The 25,842-nt window shown below is 37.2% G+C and overlaps 1 protein-coding gene across 8 annotated transcripts in view; it reads left to right on the top strand.

Annotated features, from left to right (window-relative positions):
- Window positions 1-25,842, top strand: part of GPHN (gephyrin) — a 296,920-nt gene that overhangs the window by 161,207 nt on the left and 109,871 nt on the right. For all 8 annotated transcript variants that reach the window (XM_037393801.1, XM_037393798.1, XM_037393797.1 and 5 more), the window contains 2 exons: window positions 18,588-18,682; window positions 23,671-23,737. In XM_037393801.1, the coding sequence (XP_037249698.1) occupies window positions 18,588-18,682; window positions 23,671-23,737 (162 nt within the window). The remainder of the gene's footprint in view (window positions 1-18,587; window positions 18,683-23,670; window positions 23,738-25,842) is intronic.

The following is a 25,842-nucleotide window of genomic DNA, read 5'->3' as shown; positions in this document are numbered from 1 at the left end:
AAACCCCCAACCAAAAAAAAAAAAAAAAAGACAAAGCAGAAAATACATCCAGAGGGAGCATTCTTGAAGAATGCTAATTTTGATAAATTAAGAGGGCTTGGTAAATTCTTGATAATCTGCTACTTAAACAGCAGTTTTGAACGTGTTTCTTTGTGTGTCCAGCTGAGAGACTGGATTGAAAGAATGTACATGTCTCAACTTGTTTTTTCTCTAGATTTCTCAACACAGACAAATATGAAGATGGTGGTGAGAAAAAAAAAAAGGAATAGGAATACAAAGGATACTTTTGTCTCTGTATATGGGATTGATGTGTCTAAAGCGGAAAGCTGCATACTTTTCTGACATTGCCTTTTTAAAAAGTGTCAGATGCCACAGAGGATATAGAAAAAGGTCAAAGAAATCTATGGTGGCTAGGAGAAATGCTTTCTGTGTGAGTTACACAACTCTATCAGTTTAGTGTATCATAAAGGACAGTAGGAAGGAACTTGGTTGTTATCTGTACGTACTTTGGGAAATAATAATATAAGGTATATACTGTATTACTATTTTAAAAAATGCTGTATTTTCTTTGGGAAAAAATAATTTAAGGTACCAACAGCTTTCTTAGTCTACTGAAGAGAATTGTAACAATAGCTGCTGAGTGGAAGCTTAAGCCAGAAAAGTCTAGTAAGAAAATCATCATAATGGAAGAACTTTATGGGTTTGGTTTGGTTGGTTTAACAATGAGAGAATAATCACACAAACAAATCCACCTAAAGAAGAGCTGTATTCTCTGTTTTAATTCTGTCAAATCGAAAGTGATTGATTGTGGGAGAGATGTTTTCAAAAACTCAAGTTATCTTGTATTCCTTACAGAAATCATGAATGGTGTTTAATGAATTATCCTGTGTGGAAGGCCAAACCAGGTTCTAGCCTGACGTTCTCTATAGGTTAAATGAGAAGATAGTAAATAAGCAATTTTGTCTCCTGTGTCCAAAAGGATTACATGAATTGCTTCTCTGTCTATTTTTTTAAATTGGAAGCTCTGATAATATTGGCTGAGGATGCTGGGGCAACATCTTTGGAATTATTTAACTACTGTGTAATTTAACCTTCTGTGTAGAGTCATCTGATCATCATACCCTGAAGATAATACTAACAGAATTCCTGTTAAGCAGTTTAGTATTTTTGCCCATTTGAGGATCAATTTACTTGCTTTGGTTTAGCTTTCCTTAATACTTTCAAATAGCAAATAGAAGTTCTGTTTTCTGTCTTTCAAACATGTATGTAATGTTTGCAAACTCCGTTGAAAAGAAGAAAACAGTAGTAAAGCAGTATTAAGGGATATGAGTGTTTCATAGAATGAGAAACAAAGCCACAGTAACAAGCCAGGAAATCTTGCTTTTTTGTCTTAAATTTTTCAATTAAGTTTTTTATTCTAAGGTAATATCAGAATGGAAGTTGGAAGAATGCTCAACATATCCCATGGGTGGACAAACAGTTTATATCTCGGTGATCCCAAATACTTTCAAAAATACACCCAGAAGAACACTATGGTTATAATTTCCTTTTTGTTGGGGTAAAGAGAAGAATTCTCCTATTCTTAGCATTACTGATACCCTTTAGCCGTGTTTTCACTGTAGGGACCACAGCTCATATGTATATCTCTCTGTTAGTTTTAATTAACTGGCTTTGCTTGTATTGGCAGTGTAGCTGTGACAGTGGATGGATCTTGCAGTTCTTTCTGTAATGGGGGGAGAAAAATATGCCAGCCATAGGACTTCTGCATAACGAAATTTTCAATTTAGAACTTTTGGAATTTTTTTCCTCTTAGGCATTTCTAAAAATAGTTTCCATTAAAACATCTCTTTACATTAGATAATAGGGAACTGAACAAAATTAAACATCAAGTTAAGGCAAAATAATCTTGAAAACATTGTCAGGCCTGTAATTATTCAGTTCTTGCCCTTAATGTGTCTTCTTTTTTTCTGGTCATGGCCTATTACAAAGAGTTTCATAAAAGCTTAATATGGAGAAAATTAACAAAAAAACGTATAGACATGTTAGGAAGACTTGTCTATGAAGGCAGCTTAAAGAAATGATAACCAGAGGGAAAATACTAGTTTGGATTTAAGATGTATCAAAAATTGAGTGGATTAGTCCTTTTGACATAAGCACACCAGAACAGCAAAATGACTCACTATTAAAATAATTGATCGTTAAAACTAATACTTATTAAAGAGTAGAGAATTTCTTATTTGCTCCTTGCCTGCTATGTAGGAGCTTTTCCAGCCACTAAATGGAAAGAAACGAGAAGAGTCTTGGAAAAACAGCTGGCTGCAGCAGTTATTCTTAGGATTATAACTAGTCCTTTGCCTGCTCTTGGTAATCGCTACCACATGGAGCAGTGAAGCTTTAGCAAAATGTTGAATCAGTATAAGTACCAGAACAGAAAACCAAAATTACTGTTGTCACACTCAGACATGAAAGTCTTACCAATTATGAACAAGAAGGTATTACTTTTTAACCTTAATTTAGACGTATTTTAGCTTCTTGTCACTTCATGCATATAATGTTTTTCCTCATTCTTTTGTAATGAGAATACCCAAATTAATAGTGAGGTGCATAATCTACTGTGGATTATTTATTACTGACATTTAAATTTTCACTAGATGTTAAAAGTGCATCTTTTTCTCCACGAATAAACACCTTCGTATGGTTTGCTGAGATCAGTTTGTCAAGTTCATTTTCATTGAGCCTTGAAAGTTCTCCCTTTGGAGAGAAGGTGCTAGCAATTCTGTTTTTCATGTGTTGTGGCTGACTGTAGTTGCTGCTGACCACAAAATACAGGATTTTATAAAACTGCTAATGCATGCTCTAAGTACCTCGTACTCTGTAGTATTAATAACTACCCTGGTTCCGCCAATATATGCTGTTCCTGGCTCATTTATGCCATTATTAGTCATCTGATGGAAATCTCGGTCTCCTCTGCATAAATTCCTTGTCTTTTTTTTCTAAGCCCTAATAGTAGGATTTGATACAGGAGAGTTTGGGTATGGAAGAAATTCCTGTTCTGTGACCCTGATTTCTACATTCAAAGTTATATTAACCTCTGTTATGCCTGTGCCTTGCTTAGCTATAAGGAGAATGAGTGGCTGATACCCAGAGGATCAGTATAAATAATGTTCTGTCAGCTTAGCCTATTACTACTGTATTCCTTAAAAGCTTTATTATATATGAGTACATGGCCAGTTCATATGGATTCTGTCCCTGTGACCTTTCCAAATCCTAATTCAGCAGTGCATAGCAGAACTAATGATTCCTTTATTGTGTCTAAGGTTCTCCACAATTTGCAGGAGAGGGAAGAGTTGCCTTCTTGTTGCATAGTATTGCCTTATCAAAGTGAGATGTAGGTTTTCAGCATTACTAATAAGAAGTTACTATGCAGGCAGATGAGTACACTCACAATATGGACTTCTAAGAGGACAGAAATAGTGAAGTTTGATTCATGGCTGGTTGACTTAGTTACTAGGAAGATACTCAAAAAAACTCATGACTAAAATGAAAGATGAGTTAAATTACTGAATTCTATTACTGCTGGGATTTTCTCAGTTTCTATGTTCCAGAGTTCATTACATGTTTTGAAACAAAACAGCAGCTAAGATTTCTGAAACATGGTTTAACTTGTTTTTAAAAGCCATGTTAAATAACAGAGTGTTTAAGGTAAACAGAACGGGAGACTCAAGGTAAAAAAAGGTCTTGATAAGTTTCGCACTTTTAACTCTTGCCATAGAAGAGGGTTACCCCACAAGACTCATAAGACTAATTATCTTCATTAGAGTGTGGATGTATCTAAGCCAAATTCAAACACCAACATACACTAGTGATGAGTAACAGTTAATGATGACTTCAGTTTATCTCACAAATGGCCGGCATTGGCTAATGGGTACTCCTGTTCATCTTCACAAGCTATTTTGCAGTGGATATGGGATTGAGCTCACAAGACCATCCCCTTTCCCCTCTTATACACCTTGTGCTAGAGGTAAGTGTGGTTTTGGGGAATAAGGGTGGGATGTCATGAGATGAAAGTGATGTGGGCTTCTTTAAATTTTTCGCAAACCTCAATAAAGGCATGTATCTGGGGATGGGCAAAGATTCAGCTGAATTCTTATTTTTTGCCCAAAGAGATTACCCAGTCCTAAATTGACATGCTTTACTTGAACTGGGAGTCAGAAATCCCTTTTCTCTTCTGTTTTTCTGCTGCAGAAATTCCCAACATTCCCATTATGTGGGCTCCAGAGAGGGGTAAGCAACATCTTCAATCCCACCCAATCATTTCCAAACTAATTCTTTGCTAGTATTTTTTTGCTTTTTTAATCATCATCAGAAACAGTTTTTAGATGCATTTTTCCCATTTGTTTGGTTTTCTTGTGGATTCTCATATTTTTGTTTTATAGGAAGGTCCCATGGCCTCCCCAAGTGCTAGGGTCAGACTCATCTGCTGTTTCCATTTGTGTGCTATTCTCCTGTGGATTTTCATGGTTCACTCTGATCTAATGATATTACCAGAGGGTGAGCATCTAGATTCTTGGGACTGTTTCACTCGTGGTATCCTAAGTCACTGAAAAAGCACTGCCACCCTGCTGCCCTGTCAATTGGTTGGCAGGCTTATATTTTGTCCTTGCTGACAGTCGTGTCTGATTATTCCTGGGCTTTGGTCTTTTGCTGCCTTGACTGTCTGGGGACTGCCTGGCATTCACCACTCTCTTTTATTCTCTCTACCTGCTGGCTGTGTGGCATTGTCCTCCTGAAATCTTGGCCCTTTGCCTGACTGTCTGGCATTACCTCTTGACCAGCTAATTGCTTGGCACTGACCACCTATTGCCCTGTCCATCTGTTGAACGGCATGTATCGCCTCCTTATTGTCCTTTCAATCTGATTGCACATGGGCATGTGCCTTCCACTGCCCTGTCTCCTGCTCCGACTGCCTGGCATCATCTTCCTGCTGAGTGCATCTGCTGACTTTGCGGAATTGCTGCTTGGCACACCTGCTGACTGTTTGGTACTGCTTTATCGACTTGCTGAATGTCTGGCATTTTCCTCCTGCCTTTTCACCTGATCCTTGAATATAGTGTCCCCTCGCTGCTCTTTGAGTCTGCTTACTCACTGATACTTGCTCTTTTGCTGTCCTGTTCACTTGCTTTTATGCCTGGCATTTCTATCATATTGTCCTGCCCACCTGCCTAGATTTTATTTCTAAATATGCACTAGTCTGAAAAAAATAAGAATTGTAAGGAATGAGGAAAAGATATTGTCTGCCTCCTTCATGATCTGATTCAATTGAACATACCAGCCAAAAACTGATCTCAGTACCAGCATCCAGCTTTTTCATACAACTGCTCAAAACCCTTTCCCTCCTTACCAATAAAAATAAACAGCTGAGTTGTATTTAGTCTTTGCTTCCATCACTTCATTCGACAGGTATATTACTGTTCAGTAATACTGTATTCAGTATTATATTTAGTAGTAATTAAGTACTAAAACACATCACTAATATTACCTATGGTAATTCTCAGAATCCATGGAAGGTAGGTGATAACAGGGGAAAAAAAACGATCTGTTGCTGAGGCTCGGAAAGATTAAGGTTTGAATGTAGAGCTATGTTCAGTAAACACTGTGGATCAAAGGAGCTAAATAAATTTTACAGAGCTCTTAATTTAAAACACAAGGTTCCAGCTAAAGTAAAAAAAGTCATTGGATCAGTGTAGCATTACCAAACCGCATTGTGTCCTAGTTGCTGCTTACTCCTCTTTCTGTACTGGAAGAATGGTCAGTTGCCAGTTTACAGAAAACTTTTGTCACTCTGTCACAGATTAAGAACAAGGACTCGACTACATCTGTAAGGTCCATGGTAAGGGAATAAATCATTGTCACAGTTTAGAGTAAGAAGCAGGATTTCCTGCCTCTTCTTTTAATTCAGCTCACTTGACCTCTCTTTTCCTAGCCCTGTCAAAGTTTCTAGTGTTTGTGGTTTTATTTGCTCTTTTGAATTTAGTACCAACTAGGAACTGGAGAGAATATTCTGTCGTAATTAATCCTGTCATAATTTCATAATGAATTCTTCCTACACTTAAAATAATTGTATGTAATATTCTTTTAACTTTAGCTTTTAGTCCCTCCAAATATAATATTCCTGCTTTTGCTATCTTCAGAAATACCCTAATTATGCTAAATGATGTCTAACTGTGCAGGCAGGGCAGCATCCCTTGAGTAGCCTCTTTCACCTGTGTGAGACCAGCTGTCGAATCCAAGAGCTGCTGTGGGAGAGCACCTCGCTCCCATGCTCCCAACACCAGCTTGCCCCTGTGGAGGATGGCTCCCAATACAGCAATGTTCCAAGTAAGAGCCACTAGGAACCTTCTCCCAGTTTTCACATTAACCTTTAAAAATCCAATAAACTTGTATTCTGCTCTGAGGAACTGGAGGACATGAATGTCCACCTTTACTCCATTACAGCCTCCTAGGCTCTCCTGTCCTCTCTCTTCTCAGCCTTTCCAACCCTCCCTTGCTTCTCCAAGCATATTTTTTTTCCACAACTTTGCGAACTCTTAAAGACAGTAGGCTGGCAGTCTCTCACCTCCCACCAGCTTCATGCTGTTGAGGGGTCTGGTGACAAGAACAGATCTAGTGGCAATTCTCTTTCTCCAAGCTTTAACTTCCAGTGTTACTTTTCTGCTTGCCTAGACTGTTGTTTGAGAAGTAACATCAGATGCTGGACGGGAGGAGGAAGCCCCCTAAGCACTATAGCACTGCTGGGCTGCAGAATGCTGCTACAACTCACTTCTTATCCCAAGAACCATAAGTCATTTTTCCTTGTATCATTTTAGCTATTTTTAATATATTTTTTAAAAAAAAAAAAACTCAGGAAAATGACTAGTTTTCAAGTAATATTCAGGTTTTATAAACTTCAAGTGCAGAAAAGCATCAGAAACTAGAGGAAAATAAACAGTGCTTTTTCTTGAATGTATGGAATTTTCTTGGTTGAAAGTTACACCTGCCGAAGAATTGATGCAGTGCTGTCTCAGGCAGCTTCTCTGTAAAGTATCCAGGTAAATCAGTTTTCCATCTGCAGTGATCAAGTTATGCTACAAATATTTTCATCACTTAAAAACCAAAATCTATGTTAAGTTGAAAGACCACTTGGTAATTTTTGTCTTGCAAGTGAGTCAAAATTTGGTTAAAGAAATAATTTGCATACAAAGCCCTGGAAATATCATATCTGTCAAATCACTGTAACAATTCAGCACAACATTATTTTGTCTTTTATTCTAGGGGGTTTTATTCTTTGTTTTGTTTTGGTTTTGTTGAGGTATACTTTAGCCTCTCCTGTGTACTTTTTAACAAAAAATTAGCTTCTGGAACAGTCATAAAGAGTTACAAGTCTTTCTAGCTCAGAGGGTTTCCCTTTCCAGGATAACTAAATTTCCGGTTATCAACCTTACTGTATCTCAATTTTATTTCCTCTTGTTAGACTCTTTTCCTTCCCTATTTTCTCTGATTAAAAAAACTTGTTACATATCTCATAGTCATTTCCTGAACTACTGTGTCTAAATCCTACATACTATTTGAGGAGAGTGTTTTTCATGTATCCTCACTTCAATGCAGTATTTAAATTTCATTAACATTTTTTACCGTTTGCTTTCTTTATTCCTCTCTGTTTTCTAAAGGTATCCTTTCTGATGGTAGTCAGCATTGTACCATCCAAGCAGCTAATTTCTTCAGTTGTTTCTGAAAAGAAAACAAATTCCTAACTAATGCAGGTCTTTTGCTCTCAAAAAGACAGACAGCTATATAATTATTTTGCTACCCTTGGGATTTCCAGAAAGCGTTCCACTGCCCAGATCCCTTTAATTACTGCTTTCAGTTTCAGTTGAAGTTTTCCATACTTTTGAGAATAATGTGTCTTGACTGACTCCTATCTGCTTGGAATTCAGATTTTATTATGTCTCTATGTTGCTTCTGGATCCAGTTTGAAAAAATTACTTGGTTAATTTAGACAAAAATGCCTCTAGATGATACATGTTGTTCTAAAAAAACATATGTGTTTAGGTTCATGCATTGACAACAGCAGTAAAGGCTTTTGCTGTCACAACTCATGTAATGATTTGCAGAAGGTGTATTGATACCGAGTAAGTTCCAGTGCCTCTCTACTGTTACCTCTTTACTTAGTGGGTAAATAGCTTTTGTTGGAAGAATGAGGAGATGGATACACCAAGCAGATGTAAGAAGCAAGACAATACTGGTTTTATGTTGATTACTTCTGAGCATCGCAATTTGTAACCTATGATTTTTTCTTTGATGCATATATTTGGGAAGATTTAAACACTCCATCCTCTGGGTTCCCTTTTCTTAAAATGTCCTTTAGAGTACAGGCTAGGAAAAGGTGTTAACATGGTTATAATGCAGTTTTAACTGATTCCTTGCTAAGGTAATATCCATGGCTTAAAGTTAGTGAATTTCCTTAGTAAATTAAACTGATGCCGTCACCGAGTTTGTACATGGAAGAAGACCCAGTCATCCATTCTTCAATGACTGTTGCAGAATTTTTCCACCCCATACCTTTTTCTGTTGTTCTGTCCAACCAGGTTTTAGATTTTGAATTTGCTGGAGCTTCTTTCACTTCACTTGGGAGTTTGAAAAAGTCAGATTTCGTGGATCAGGAATTTTAGCTGAAACTGCACCTAAACTTTTGTTTCATCAGTGCGTTACTGCTCTCATAGGTCATCATAGTCTAAACAGTCTAAAGACTAAATAGTCTTTTCCACCCTCACTATTTTCTTTCAGGAAATATTTGTATACCTTAATTAGGTTTTTTATTTTAATAATTTGCAGATAGACTGTAGTGTTTATGAAACAAGCTTTATATTGTGTACTGTTGCAGTCAAGTACCTCACTCAGGTGGTGGATTTTGTGGATTTCGAAGCTGAACGAAGCCTGCACATTGCACCATATCATATTTTTTGTCTGAGTTTTTGGGCTACAGCTCCCTTTTCAAGAGTGAAAATTGATTGAATTATTCCTGCTTCTTTCTACAAGCTGACCAGTTCTTCCTTCTGAACCAAATAGTGCTGATGTGTGCAGTGGTGTACAGAATTACCCCATGAACAGCAAGGCCTAAAACTACAATCTCTCTCAAACTCTCCTGCAGTTCGTGCAAGTTCTACTGATTTCTGCTGTTCAGCATTGGTGTTTCCTGGAATAAGAACAGAGAAGGGCAAAAAGTTTTTAGATGTCTTTGTCTCCTAGGGATTTTGTTTCCTGCAGCATCTTACTCAGAAGCTGCTATTAACTCATCATCACTCTTAGCAGGCAAGAGGGAGTGTGTAACAGTAGTTTTCTTTCAACTTTTTTAAGCGTAACAAAGATGATTTACTAACCTAGCTGGAACTTGTGGGGTTTTCTGAATTAATAGCTTTCACATTGTTAAGACAACTTAATATTTTCCCTAGAAATATTTTCTGTCTTTGTTTCTTTTCCTTGCTAACTTTTTTGTAAAAGAGGGGGGTTTTATTTCATTCATTTAATCAGACATATGGTATTGGGCAGCTTACCTTAGATGCATATGATTTCTGTGTTACTCTGAATTACTGTCTTCCATCATCCATATACATTATATAGAAATATTGCCATCTGATTTTCTACTTTAAGTTAATCTGCTTAGAGCTATGGTGTTTGTAGTTGCTGTTCTCTTGAGTGTGAATGCATTGCTGTGATAGCGAGCTGCTTAGCATTTTTTGCAGTTCAGTCCTGTGTACGTTTTAAGTACACAGAGCAAACTAACTTTTTTCCTGTGCCTTTCTAAGAAATTCCTCTGCCTTACCAGTTGTTAAAGCTACCACTTTTCTCAGTGATCCGCTGCTAGTATAAAAATCAGTCTGCTGAAAAGGTTTGGACACAGTGATTTTTATTAGAAAGCAGAAAGATTTTTCTGCACAACATGGTCTGGTGCTTCAAGCACATCAGAAGTGTATCTAAGAAGTGCTTATATACCTATGTTGCTGTATCTATTATTAGTGAAAAGATGCCTACATTTTAGAACGTCAGAGTTTTGAAGTAAAGAGTTAGGTAGTTAGGACATAAACTGACAGTTTGTCTGAACAATGCAAAATGGCATTAATGTGAAAGCATTACTCTGTCACAGCTGAGTAGTGTCAATAAATGATTGAACTGGTTTTAGCTGGTGCATGAAGGATACTGTAATGTTTTCTAAAACTGGAAGAAACTGGTGTTTTGGATACAAAACTGTATACAAAAAGATCTTAGGAACAGTGAAATAAAAGATAAATATTTCATACTGGATTTTGTTATCTTGTTAACTGTTATTAAGTGTTGTAAACCATTAATTAAATAGTAGTCAAATCCCAGAGGAAAACATAAACTTGATATATTTAATATTCCTCATTCAGTGTAGATTAGAAATTCATCTATCTTCCGTTTCAGTGCTCTGTGCTGCAGCAGTCTCAACAAAGTACTTTAAGTCTGCTCTTTGAGAAACCTTTTCATCCAATTGTTTCCAATTGGGAAAGCAATATTCTTTGTGCCGGGAGTTAAATAATCCTGTATAGGAAATGGTTTGACAGAATGCACAGCAAGTCACTTTATTTTTCAAAATCTGTTCAGTTGTTCAGTTCCAATGAACGCATAATTTGCGTGTGCCTAAATTGAAAACTATTCAGACTCTGAACACATGATTTGCATCACTGGGTCTCACAAAAGAATCCTTTCTATGAGTTTTTAGGTTATGGCAAGGAGTACTTTAAACCTGTTATTAGAGATGCTTTATCATTTACTTGGGGAGTAAAGATACTGTTTAGGGAATCTTAAGAGAAGTTAAAGTTACTTTTTTGTAATTGTTCTATTGCCGTGGCATATACTTGAAAAATTATCACTCAGTAGTCCATCCTTTGTAGTGCAGAAGGTGTATTTTAGGAAGGTTTTTTATTTTAATCTTCAACATTGATGATTTGAGTTCTGAAATTGTTTGGAAGAGCTACATTACCCGTGGCTGGTAAAACTGACTGAAGTTTCAGAGTACAAATATTTCATATACAATGTTTGCTTTTGGCAGAAGGTAGCAAATGAGAGGAAACAACAGACAACATTCTCAAAAGAAAAGAGTTCCACATCTCAGTCCAACTACCAAATGTGTTGGAGCTAAAACATTGTAAAATTATTTATTTAGAGAAGTGAAATTGCAAGTAAAAATTTGTGGTTCTTTCACTGCCCAAGAAACTGGGCAAGTTCTTAAGTGAAAGCAGCGTACATTTCTACCTGGAGGCCTCATTCTTTAGGTGTACTGATGAGGATCTCCGAGGAATAGTCTCTTTTCTCTTCCTGAGGTACTAATATCACAACTAAGCAAAAGTGACAAGTTTGTTTCCATTACGTATTTCTAGACCTCATTAATTAATGTACTTGACACACACACACTCCAAAGAACACAATTTGGCACGAGTTTTGTATGAAATTAAACTGACTGTACCCTGACTCTCCTTTGGTATAGGTACATAGTTTAGAAGATAGTATGCATGACCAGAAGCAGTGTACAAGGTTATTTTTTTAATGAGACAGTGCTCCCTAGTTATTATATAGTTAGCTAAAGCTTATTACATTGTCAGTTACATTAATTGTAGAATTATTATTTATACTTTTATTAAGATATTGTAGATATTCTTATTGATACTCACTTCTCACATTTCTTCTGTATGATTCTGTGATTTGCAGAGAAGAAAATTTTTCACTTAACAGATTTTGTTCCACTTCAGTTTTTAAAAAACTTTGCACAAGTTGTGCTGGATTGCGTTATACATTTTACACTGAATACAGAACAACTTGAAGTAGCTGACGGAAAACTTCAAAGAACAATAATGATTATTAGATAAAATTTTAACAATGCTTTTGTAATAGCAGAGTGGTCTCACTACCTTTACCAGCAAGTCTTCAGCTATACTACTTCTGTTGAAAAGCAAGGGATTCATTCTTACGTGAAGTGGATTCAAATGGGAAGTGCTGCTGTTTGCAAGTGAGCAGGGGGGCTGGAGAAGGAAGTAGGCACCTGACCCTTCTTTGTAAGCAAGTGCAGTGGCTTGTTTCCAGCTGTTGTTTTAACAAGCTAATCCTCCTAACCTGTCCACCTTTGCAAATACTCTACCTTTTGCAACTGGCTTCACACATACCATTATAGAGCTGTAACATACTGCATCTGGTGAGCTGCATACATCATAGAGCCTAAACACATTCCTCACAGTGCAGAAAAGCATTTAGTAAGTGTTTTGTATGTTTGATTAGCTGTTTTTAAACATGATGGTTCTATTGGTTTTATGACAAGGTATGGGGTGGGCAGTACCATAAAATTAAGATAAGCTTGTAAGGCATAAATATTTTGTAAACATTTACTATCTTAATAGAAATGAGGATTAAAAAAATTATTATTAACACAATGTATATTAGAAGTGGTATTTAGAAGATGTACATGGTTTTGTTGCCAGCTGCACCAATTTCATTAAAATGTCTATTATGCAAATGAGGCAGTCCAGTCACTGATCTGTGGAGCTTATGCAAAATGTAATCAGATTTAGCTCAAAACTCAGATACAGACCTACAGAGGTGCAGGAACAAGTTACAGATTCCACAATGTTGCTTCCTCTGGTATATTAAGTTACATTTTCAGCTTCTTTATTGTGTATGAAAGTGTGAAGCATCTTCCACAAAATATTTTGCAATCTGTAAGTAAAAATGAAACTGGGTGTTATGAAGTAAATCTTTTGATTATCGTTTGATTTCAATTAAAGAAAAGTTGTTCTAAGGAAAGTTACAATAAATAACAGAATTTTTATTAACAAATATACACTTAGGAAATTCTTTGTTTACAAAATAACTATCATTGGGGTCCAACTATTAAAAATTAAATATATTTATGTCTTGGTCATCCATAAGTCACTGAGTATTGTCAGAGGTACCTCTGCCAGCCAGTTGCTTTTTATGGTCATATACACAGTGGAATTGTGCTGACAGAATTGTTTGCAGATTCGGTTTATAAACAAGAAGGACATGGAATTAGCTTCTGGCATTGGAGTCTCTTCATGCCATAGGCGTTAAGTTTCACTAAATGGCACGATGGATCCCAGTGAAGAGAGTGAGGGAGTTTGGAGGATGCAAGGTACGGGCAGAAGGAATCATGGATATGGGGAGAAGCTGAGAAAATAAAGTCTGTATTTAATCTAATCTAACAGCTATTATTGCTGTGACACTTTTGCTTCTCCTCAAGATAAATTCTGTAGGATAATTCTGTCACATTTGGGATCGTGCTGACACTGACAGCCAGAGTCACTGCAAATACACTGAGTGCAAGCAAACTTCAAATGAGCATTCTCATTCTGCAGTTATTGTCAGTGAAATTGTGTTATTGGTGCATGCAGATACATCAGCTTGTAGCATTCATTTTTAGTTGGTTACATTAGTCGGGGTTTAATCCACTTTTGGCTGTTAGATTTGAGCTGGGAGAAGAAAAGGAAACAGAACATGTAATCGGATCAGTTATTGGAGGAATATGTACCAAGCTGACCATTGCCAAGAGCAAAAGGCGATAGAGTAAGCCACCCTAATACGTTTAGATATGAGTTTTTTTTATTTTATGTAAAACAATCTGCAAAAGCCTGGAAGAGCTCTCAGTATGTGTCTATGTGTGCCTGACACCTCTATTTCTGCAACCTGTATTTCTTACTGTACTAAGAGAAGAAGCAGAGAAGTGATTTTTAGGCAAGAAGTTCTAATCAGTCTAGCTCCATGTAAGCTCTGTTTTCTTCCCTGCAAAATAAAGAGTATGGAAGTAGACAATAAGCTGAAATAGCTGACTTGTGAATAGGAATTACGGGTACACGTATTCTCTCCAGCAGAGGTGTACTGAATAACTTGAAGATATCTCATCTCTGAGCTGAGAGATGCGATTTTTGTTCCTAAAGCATACACTTCTTACACAACTGGTTGACAGATGTGACTGATGTTTTTGTTGCATATTTGACTGATCTGTCTCCATAGTTCTTTCTCCAGTCTTCTCAGGTTTGACTGTGGTCTGTGAGCTCTGTTGCAGAGGGCATATAGGTATTTCTTTGGTTAGGCCCTTCCAAGACATCCGCTTTCAATGGAAAGCTCAAATAGGTAATAAAATGTCATCTATGCTAATTCTGTAGTCTGTTAAATATAAATTATCTGCTAATTTGACCATTAATTTGCATAAATAGCTTTATGATATGCAGAGTCATAGATTTAAACTTTTTCAACAGAAATAGTATTTTCAACAAAGACAATCTCGGTCATCTTAATTGAATTTATTATGACTTCTTAGTCTCGTATTTGCATTTTAGTTGAAGAGATAAAACTACATTACTGTCCCAAAACTGCTGAAGATTATATGATATGTCTCAGATCATTACTTACTGTTAAGGTCAAACTCTGTTATGCTTAATACCTGAAACACAAAGATAAGGAGTTTCTGAACATTTCAGGAAGAGTAGTCCTAGGTCTTCTAATTAAATCAGTCTGCAGTGGGTATGTCTTCCAGAAGCTGCCTGGGAGGACTTCCACAGGTTAGGAACTGAACTAACTTTATTGAAATGGAGGCAAAGAAAGGCAGTGAAGCAGCAGAGAATTCGGTGAAACCATTTGGCAGTGAGCCATCTGTTAAGCAACTACAACTACGTCAAAGATCTAAAAATATATCAGTTGGTTTGGGAACATAATGCCCTAACTACAATAAAAAGGCACTTTGAAAACAATCGAAAATGTGTTTTAAAATAAATCGCATTTATTCATATAGCAATGAAATATAAAAAGAACTGCTCTCATAGACATTGTTAGTAAGTCTTGAATAGTTTTCGAAATATTTATTTAATTGTTAGTCTGTGCTTCTCCTCTCTGGAGTAGAAACTACTGTTTTATTTCATTCCCATTGTCTCTCTCTGGTTCCCCCAGAGCATGGCACTTCTATCGTGTGCTGTCTTCCTTTTTGCTTCTGCGTTTCCCTCATGTATTGTCTGGCCAAGCCACCTTGTGCAGTCCTTTCCCCATCCCACTCCATTCCCTCGCTCTACTCTCATTCCTGCCCTTCTGACAATCCTGCTGCTTGGACTGCCTCTCTGCAATTCTGACTTTCCTCTTACGCTTCCTTCTTCTCACATTCCCCTCTCCTGCCTAAACTACAAACCTCTCCTTTCTTTGCAGCCTCCAAACTGGCCTTTCTGCATTTCTGTCTCTCTCCTGATTTTTTGCTTTTACCTTCAAGTGCTTAAACGTGTGTGGAACCCCTCTCTTCCACCTCCATCTTGTGTCTGTCTGACTTCTTTGCACTACCACCTTACACGGAAGAAACTGAGGATACTTCTGTTGCTGTCATTTTAGTATTTTACACAAATTTACTCTGGTATTGTCCACCTGCTTTTTGTATAATCATCAGCTTCAGGTTTGAGAAATCAGTGTATGGCTCCAGTACTGATGAAGGCATCAGTGTGACAGCTGTGAATGAAATCTCCTCGTCATTTTTCCCTGCTTCTGCCCATGTAATAGTGTCGTCATTGTTCTAAGAAAGCCAGGGGCAAGAGCCTTGATCTGTGATTCATTGTGTGCCAACACTATGGCCCCCTGCAGCAGGCAAAAGCTGGCTGATGGTGAGACTACCAAGAAAAAAATCACCCATGAAATGAAGTTTAACAAATTGATTCAGTCTTGCTAGAATACTAGTAAAGTGTGAAGGTGCTGAGTCACTAATTCTTTTAACATTATGCATGCAGGTAGGTGTTGGTACCAGACAAGTAACTCCTGAACTGGGCACAGATGAAAATCTAGTTTTGACATTTTCTTCCACTCTTCCTTCAAACCAGAAAGAAGTATTAGAAAACCTGGCCACCAGCACTTTAGTACATTGTTAGCTGAAACAAAGAGGAGTTGTTACAGGTAGACACAAAGTGTCTGCACATCACTGTGGCACTGCTGATTTCATTCATCTATGTATAACTAATGAAGAGCTGCTTCCTAGTGTGATGGTGATTTCAGTTCCTGCACACTGCACATTTTAAGTCATGTTATGTGAGGACATCCCAAGAGTGGACTTTCCAGTGGCTGATTTCAAGAGCAGATGTCATTGTAAAAGTCATTTACTTAGCAGCAGCCTTTTTTGGTTACATCCACCCAGTCAAGCTGCAAATATGAAAACAGGAAGCATTCCCCTGTTTCTAGAAGTCTGCCTGCAGTAATAAATAATAAGCATATGTATTTTGAAACAAGTATTTTTAGAAACTTTTGTTGAGGGATCTACTGCTGTGTGGACTTTCTGCCCTTTCAGATTTTGTTGCTTAGTCTATACATTTTTAATAATCACATTGCCTGTTAGCAGTGATATTTTGTGAAGGTCATTTTTCTTGTGAAGTTGGAGAATGGACTTGAATTTCATTGCAGGACTCCCTGAGCTGCAGGACTGTTGTTTATGGAACTCTCTTGCATCTTGTACTACCTTTGAAGCCTGTTGAGAATTTTTACTTAAGATATCTTCAAAGTGTCACTGTGCTCAAGGGCAAAAAAGAAATCTCAAAATGCACTTTATATTTAAAACCAGTTTTGAATAGCTTTGAAGCATGGTATTAGCTGAAAATAAAAGGCATAGATACAGACTTACTATGTATGCACACACAGGGAATTCCACATTTCACCAACTTTTTCATTGTCAGCAAAGTGTCCCTTTACTATTGCAATGCCTTTTTCTTCTACACTGTAAAAAATCATCAGGTCTGTGTATAGTCTTAAGAATTTTTAATGTGATTGGTAATTTAATACCTCAGCAGATATCTTTAGGCAATCTCCCTCAGTGGAGAGGTTTTAGTTTTGTCTAATCATTCCTAACCTGGTTCTTCTCATTTCCCCTGTGTAGAAATACAGTCACTGGGTTGTATGTATATGTCTTTTCTGTTTCTGAGTAGAGGATGGCAGATAGATTTCAAGCATAGACACTATGCTTGAAATAAAAGAGACTATGGTGTCAGCTATGAAATTAAAGTTGCTTGGTTTTATATAAACCAAAGTTCCTGCTTCCCACAGCTGAGCACATACCAAGTTTGCTTGTTAATCAAAGATCTGAAGGTTTACTTGGTAGCTGTGTCTGATGTCATCTGATACTAACATATTCCCTTAAAACATGCTAAGTGTTTGTGACAGTGTTTGAGAATATGGGCACTTGAATATCTGTGCTGTTCAGAGATATTTTTTTTCCGTTCTGTTTATTGCTTCCTGTAAGCATTTTAGCTGTATAGCTAGTATAGGACTCCTGGATCCTTCTTATAGGGATGCCATTGGATTAATTCTGTCATTTTTCTTCTCTGTTTTCCTATTTGTAAACTAGGAACTTGCAAAAGTACAAGGATATGATTTATATTTTAATCTTTCCCACAAAATAATTTGTCTGGTTTTCTTCCGTTTTATTCTTTTGCTATCTCAAACTGTCAAGAAAATTTAGGTTATTCAGAGTGTGTGTATATTTAAGATGTGCTTCTCTATTACTATTTTGATAGCTGTACCATCAAAGCATTGTACTTTGGCTGGATGTTTTACAATGAATTTCACAGTTTTATGAGCATTACTAACATTTTAGTTGTGCCAAATAACTTAGAATCTTGTTTCAGAACATGAAACAAGATGATTCACTGGAAAGCAACTGCTGTGAGGGAAATGAAGGGAGGGTAGGGCTATAACCTGCCTTTGAGGTGTTATGTCCTAATAAAGTTAGAGGTTGGGAGACTGGATGGATTGTGTTCGAGAAAATTTGTGTTAGGAAGTAAGGACAAAAGGTTGTGCACGTCCCAGAAAAATAATTTTCCATCTCATTCCCTGTGTGGAAAAAGGACTAAAAAGACAAGAACTTTCAGACTCTGCTTCCAGGCTTCTCGATGCCCACTGCATATGGACCGCTTGTGAATAAAAGCCACCAGCCTGTTTGGAACTGCTGTTTTGCTGACATGATCAAAAGGGAAGGCCTCAGCCTCTGGCCATTGTCATTACCATTGTACTACTTTCCTGCCTGCCTGCTACATGGGCTTCCCTTTGCAAATTTTGTTTTCTGTATTCTGCACAGACTGATTCACCCTTCTCATGCCTGGGAAAATCTCAACAGGAAAATGCATATGAGGTTGATGAGGAAGAGAAGTCAGTTACATTTGGTCTTTCTTTGCTTATTCCCAAACATTTTTTTCCTTTCTGTTAGAGGGAGTTGTTGTTACTTATGTGATGTTGGTTAACATTTCCTATACATATAGAGTCCTGAATTGTAACATTTTCTATAGGGGTCTTTACAGTACAGCTAACACTTCTTCCCAACCCCTTGTCTTTCCCTAATTTATACAACCGAGATAAATTTCTTTAACATATTTCAGTGTTGAGAATGTAGCAACGACGTCTCTTGGCAGAAACAGAAAAAGGAGATACTCTTACCCAAATTTTAGCTGGTTTCATACTTTTCTTGTCCTTGCACTTCTTCACTCACTTTGCTATTTAATCTTTGATTGCAGGCCACTAAAGAAGTAATAGAGCGAGAAGCCCCAGGGATGGCCCTGGCAATGCTGATGGGATCACTTAATGTTACTCCTCTGGGCATGCTCTCTAGGTAAGACTATTTCCTTCATAATATGAAGTGAACTATTTCTTTAGAAATACACATTGTCATGAAATGACTGTACCCAAATAACTGAAGTTTGCCATTGTTACAAGGCTAGAAGTGTTATCTTCAGAGATGTGGCCAAATTCCAGGAATGGTAATTACATTCTTTCATTTAATTCCCTTTGTTGTCTCCATTAGACATTGTACCCACCTGTATTTTCTGTGCCAGGTTATTAGTGATATTGATGTATGCTGTTAACTGTCTTTTTATCCTAGAGCTGTGGCATTTTGGTGGTGTATGAAGAATTCTTCTATATGTTGTTCACCAAGTACTAAAATGCCTTGTTTAGCTAAAAAAAATAATCTTTGATAAGTACAAATGTTTTGATATTGCTTTTATTCCAGTTTCAGCAGAAGCTGTCTAAATAAGTTAAATGGCATTTTAACCCATAGTTTCAGATATAGTACTTTAACTTCTAGAGTTTGGTATTTCCTACTGAATAATTAGTAACATTTTCTGCCCGTTGTTTCTCTTTTTATCAGTGACATCTCTTGTTATCCCGTATTTTTTCCTGGAGCTGATCTTTATTTTGTTCCTTCAATTTTACCTCATTTTACCTACGATAGACTTAGTAATATCAATACCTTCCAGAAGTTAGTTTGTGCTTGCACATTATTTCAAGGTAACTTAAGAAACAATGGCTGTTACAGGTCTTTTATTTAATGCGGGTATAACAAGAAAATCATGCTGGTGAGGCCGCGTCTCGAATCCTGTGTTGAGTTTTGGGCCCCTCGCTTCAAGAGGGACATCGAGGTGCTGGAGCGTGTCCAGAGAAGGGCAGCGGAGCTGGTGAAGGGTCTGGAGCACAAGTCTTACGAGGAGCTGCTGAGGGAACCAGGGTGGTTTAGTCCAGAGAAAAGGAGATTCAAAGGGGACCTTATTGCTCTCTACAGATACCTGAAAGGAGGGTGTAGCGAGGGGGTGTCAGTCTGTTCTCCCAGATAACAAGAGAAAATGGCCTCAAGTTGTGCCAGGGGAGGTTTAGATTGGCTGTTAGGAAAAATATCTTCACTGAAAGGAAGCAATTGTCAAGCACTGGAACAGGCTGCCCAGGGAGGTGGTTGAGTCGCCATCCCTGGAGGTACTTAAAAGACATGTAGATGTGGTGTTTAGCGTATGTGGTTTAGTGGTGGACTGGGCAGTGCTGGGTTTATGATTGGACTCGATGATCTTAAAGGTATTTTCCAACCTAAATGATTCTGTGATTCTATGATAGAAGAAATAAGGAACTTTCAGATCTGCAACTTTGTATTGATACTTCTGTTTTTAAAGGACAATTAGGTAAGAGGTTTAAGTGATTTGACAAGGTGTTTTAAAACTTTTCATAAAATGCATCACATATCTGAAAGGGCAACATTACCAAGTTAACACCTTCAGATTCTGTCCAAATTAGCAAGTATTTTCATTTTTTTTAATCTGATATTGTTTTTATGTCATAGCTTGTGTTTATCTGAAGGGAAGGGATAACAGAATGATACCACAAGGAGAGGAAAGGTTAATGTAGCTGTTCCATTTCTGATCAAGAAAAGGATAGCCATTTAGATGACACTACATAGTTTGATTTAGGGTGTGGTGTGATGAGGATGGGTGGAAGGATGTTGTAATGGTAGTGGAACCAAAACGGATTGCAGCCTGAACCTTCCGTCCACATAGAAAGAAAATGTCCCTTAAACTACAGTCACATTTAATAGTAATTGTCAACAGTAGGGGGAGATACCATTACAAAGATACTTCATGCAAACATGTTAGACCTTAAAAAATTTCCCAGTGAAAATTTTTACTTCGGGCCTAAAAGCAGTCAGTGTGCAAAACGCCATGATTTTTATAACACTGTTCAGATCATAAAGTCAGATCGTACATATTACAAAATTATGACATTATGGTTTCTTGTGCAATCTCAGTTCTGCATGAAGCACATGTATGTTATGGTTACTTTTTTTGTAGAATTCCTCTGCAAGTGCTTAAGGTGAAGGAAGGACATATACTTTTCTTCGGTTTGGTTGTCCTATATCACTTCTGGTGCTCTATTCAGAATCTTCTTTGAATGCAGACTCACTCCTCTGGGATTTTTCTCGCATCATTTGTTATTCTAAGACATAAATTGTTAATATATTTTCATATAAAATTCTGCAAATTGAAATGGTTTTATAATTCCCCCCCTTACAATGAGAATGAAGGCACACATTGAGAGGTCAAAAACATACACTAATTTATAGGTACACAGAAATGTAGATCTGAATTTTTCAAAGTATTTAACATGAAATATAATTTTCCTAAGCATATTTCTCATTGATTTCATTTTGAAATAAAGTTCTGATGCATAATTTTGCATGTAATTTCTTTGACTTTTCAAAAACAAAAGCAAAGGTTCCGTTATGCAGTATTAAGCTGACACTTCTATGAGTCACCTGCAGGTTTGGAAATGTTAGGTCAATTGTGTTGAATTTTATCACATGAACTTTTAAACATTCTTAGAAGTTATAGACTCTTTCCCTGACTATGGGCCGGCCTTAGGAAGTGGTGAGTTCTTTTGTAGACTGGAGTCACAGATATGTACACCAAATGAGGGGCAGCGAGACTCTCATAGTTCAGATTCAGTCCCAAGGTCCAGCAGGGAGTATCTTAAGAGCATCACAGAGTCTTTCCTGAAAGTGTTTCCTTTTCTTCCCTGTGAGCTTCCAAAACTGTCCTTGTCCCAGAATTACCTGTTCCCTCTCCCTTCACCTGTCAACTACCCATGCCATGCCAGTCTTTATTGAGGTTTTTTAAAGCACTCTGCCTCCATGCCCATCTATTCTGCTTTTACTGGCATAATTTCTCCCCAAGGAGATCATGTTTTTTTTCCCAAAGAGATCATGTTCTCCATTACAACTTCTGAATCAGACATCTATTTCTTTCCTCCCACACCCATTTTTTTTTTCTTTCTCCCACCCCTGTTTTTCCTTCCACTCCCTTACTTGTATTTGTATTCTTCTTTCTCAGGCGGCTTTGTTTTTTCTTAAAATTTCTGTCCGCTGCATCACAAGGCTGAGGATAACATGAGACCCACAGGATCACCCTGAACTGTTCTACATTTGGAGGAATATCATTAATTTATGTCTCAAATTAACCAGAAAACATGCATATTTTGTGTGCTTTTATGTGGTGAGCACACACACTATTTTTTTGCAAGCCATTCAGTTCTTGGGTACTTTTTCTTACTTTTGCATGCTCTTGAGAAATTTCTGGCAGCTCGATTTCTGTCTTCAGCCACTGGATGTGATTATTGGCAGCCAAAACTTGCATCTTTGAGGAGAATGGCTGCTGGTTTAGTCCTTTTTTATTATTGGTTGGTTGTACAGGCCATTTAGCTTATAATGTTTGAAGCTATTTAAAGCAGAATCAAAGAGCCAAGAAGATTATTAAAGGAGCTATCTGCCAAACAATTCCACCTCTTTTTAATTCCTCTGTGGATAATTCCTATTTCTTTATTTTGAATCTGTCACAAACTGTATCCCACATATGGCTTTTTCTGGATCAAGTTTGCAGATTTGGCTCCTGCAACAAGAGTGAATGAGCACATTTCTTTAACTCAGGTGCTTCATCTTTGTATTGCAGTAGCACATTCTTCAACTACCTAGAACAACAAATACCTTGACTGAGGGTATATAGTGTGCAAGAAGTGAGTATGGGAAACCAGAGGCTAGAGTCAGGCAATATTCAAACTGCCAGTTGAAAATAAGACTTTTCTTCAGGCTGGCTTGACTGTGATATCAAAAGGTCATTTTGTGGCACAAAAATAGTCTCTGTGCTATTTCATTGTGAGCATTATGACAGCTGTCACTGGAATACTTGCCACCCTGCTAGAAAATGCCATGCTACCAATAAATAACACTAATCACTAAGAATTGTTTCTATAAGAAGAAATCGAGGGATGTTGGCTACCCCACAAACTGTGTCCTTTGGCTCAAAATTTTTGGTAATGACCTATCAAGAAATTATTTTCTTTTCTATTCTGTTTTCACTTATGGCTCATGTGTGTGTTTGTTAAAGAGATTGTTATGCAATTTATCTCAACTGTAGCCTCTGTATCTTTGTGGTTTGGTTTTTGTCCTTTATTTTTTTCTTCTCGTTATATCCAAGCCCTGGATTTTTCACCATTGGTTTCATGAACAGTGGAGAAAACAGGAAGCACTCTTTACAAACTCAAGACAAAATCCAGTACTTGTTTTTTTTTAAAAAAAATATTTAGCTAAAAGGAGGAAGAGGCAAACTCTGAACAGCAGAAAGCATTCAGCACTTGGGTGTTTTAAGTTCAGCCCTGCATCAACACCAAAAGAATTTCCTAAAGACATAAAATAAAATAAAATCTTTCATCTCTGATAGCTGTTTTTGTCTCTTTTTTTTGAGGGGGGAGGAAAGACTGATTGGAAAAATTACATATTAATTACATAAGTGCAATTTTCACTTGAGAATTGCTTCCCTCTGTGCTTTTCTTATATTGCATATTTTATAAAAAAATAAGACACATTTGAATTAATGCAACCAGCATGACTTAGTGTTTTTACCTGGCAAGGGAAATAGTTTTGCCACTATCAATTGTCTTACAAAGGAACCATGTGTATGAGCAAATAGGCACCCTTATCAAAGAATGTATTGGATACAAGTAAACAATAGAGTGAAGGGAACAAATAGATCTAAAAGAGATGGAAATCTAGTCAGTGTTTGTACTGTCAATTAAATGTTAGAATCTGTCAGCCTTGTTTGATGCTTTTTCAGCTCAGCTTCTCCTGAGCTGTTTTATGAGAACATGATCAGCAAATATTTCTAGATGTTGGAAATTGAATTTACAAATTCTGGTAAATAATAGAATTTATCCTAAATGCTCTGTTCTTATTTCTACAGCGGAGAAGGTTGCATACAAGGATTTCACTCTGGGTTTCTTTCTTTTCAGACCTGTTTGTGGAATCAGAGGGAAAACTCTTATAATTAATCTGCCAGGTAGCAAGAAGGGGTCACAGGTAAGAAGTGTTCTTACTGATGTGCTACTGAGGACCCATGATGAGTAGCTCTCATTGCTCTGAATGGTAGAGAGTACCCATTTCAACAAATATTACAAAAGTGAATTGAAATGCATATTTCTATAACTGAAGCACTATATTTCATCACTCTCAGTCAGGGATGATACAGTTCAGATCTGACTGAAGGTACTGTGTGACCAGGACAGCGTTACATGGAGTGCCAGAGAGCACTCACTGTAGCAGGCAGCGCTAATGGAGAGTCTGATGGTCTCTTACACTTCTTCCTTCTCTAGCCAGCCTGTACCTGATCCCTGTGTTATTTACAGCTTTCAAGAAAGCATTCTATTTCACACAGAAGTAAGAGGAAGGCCTTAGTGTATGTTAGAACTTGATGGAGTATGAACAGTCCTCGTTTTAGTCAGCAAGAGGGGAGAAAAAGGAATGCAATTTTTTAGAGTTTTAGGATTTTTTTAAAACCTTTTGGATATGAGTATGACTTTACAGCCTTTATACAGTTTGTTTTCTTCATGCCTTTTGTCTCAGTTTGGACAGAGGAGTAAGGCTTTATGTTTTTATTCATGCTTACTTTCTGACTGTAAAGCCAAGACAAGCACAATTAAACATCATGAGGAATTTTTTTGGCATGTGTTAGTAAGGCTAGATCTCTCCAGTGCTCGCTCTTCTGTATGGTTGGCTGATAGGTCCAGAAAAACAGCCTTCTCCACACAAATACTGCTCACTGCATGGTGGGCTGTACAACCTGATACAAAACTGATAAGGTAGATCCCCCATCAATCACAACAACACATTTCTCCAGGGCTCAGGCTACGTCAGTGGCCTTGTTAAAAAATGTCTTTACCTCTGGCCTCTAACAAATGCATACTCGGCAGTTCATCAGCGTCTTCTGACCCAGTAGGACCCACTCACAGAGGAGACAGTACTAATGTGTTTGGCAGCACAGCCCTGCAGTCACTGTTGCTTGAAGTCTCTGGAGATAAATAAAGAATGTTTATGTGAGCTGTCACCTGGAAATTGAAGAGGAAATGTTTTGAATACTATTATCTTAAGCAGCCATCACAGGTTTTCAGATACATTGTCTACTTGTTTCAGTTCAAGGACTCAGCAAGCACTCCTATGATTCCACCATTCCTTAGAGCCTTTTTAGGAAATCTAATGAGGCACTCTAATTGAAAAGAAATTAAAAAGCCTTTAAAACATGCAACAAGCATTGGAGGATGGTGGAGCAGGAGTATACCGACTTGCGAGTCTTCCGGTTAGGAGCGGGAAGTCATATGCATGTACATGGCTGCACATCTTAAAGACCTGGTACTCCAGTAAGAAGATTTGTTTCAGAAATCTATACTTCTTTTGTTGAATTATGCAAGAGATAGAAAAGCCTACACTCTCTAATGTTTTTTGTTGTGTTCAGTGGCACCCCTAACATGCTAGGTACAGAAAAAATTGTCATTTTCTGCCCTGAGGCATTCAGACTGAGAGAGTAAGTAAATTATAGAAAGAGGATGAGGAAAAGAAATGACAAAATGTTATTAAGTAATTTAACAATAGTTTGATATATAAAAAAAATTTTGCTGGAAAAGAAAAAAATGTCATATGATTTCATTATACAAGGAAGCTTTTTATAAACAGATTTATTTGTTCCTGTCATGGTGATACTCTCTGTTCACAATTTATTCTAATATGAAACTTCTTTAATCTATCAGATTTCAGTAAAGATTTTGAAGATGAACAGTACAGAAAATTGTTCCATAATGGGATCTTGGGAACCAAATAGGACGGTTGTTACCAGGAATTTCTCTCATTTCTCTCTTTTATGACTTGCTGATTTCCTTTCTATTGTATTAATACAATCATACCAGAAGCTTCTATAAAGCTGTGAAATTGCAGTATATATGTATTTCATTAATAAAATATTAAAAAATCAATAGAAAACAGCAGCAGCATAAATGCTTCATCTCAAAAATGGACACAATGCATGCCAAAAGTGTTTTCTCCATAGACCATTTCTGTGGTGTGTACCACTGAACCAAGATCTGTAGAATGCTTCCATTTTTGTGTTGTTCTGGTCTGGTTTCTTTTCTTTTAGC

Source organism: Falco rusticolus, chromosome 7 (genome assembly GCF_015220075.1).
Source record: "Falco rusticolus isolate bFalRus1 chromosome 7, bFalRus1.pri, whole genome shotgun sequence".
NCBI lineage: Eukaryota > Metazoa > Chordata > Aves > Falconiformes > Falconidae > Falco > Falco rusticolus.
Note: the sequence above shows the minus strand (reverse complement) of the source record. Positions and strands in the feature narration are given on the sequence as shown.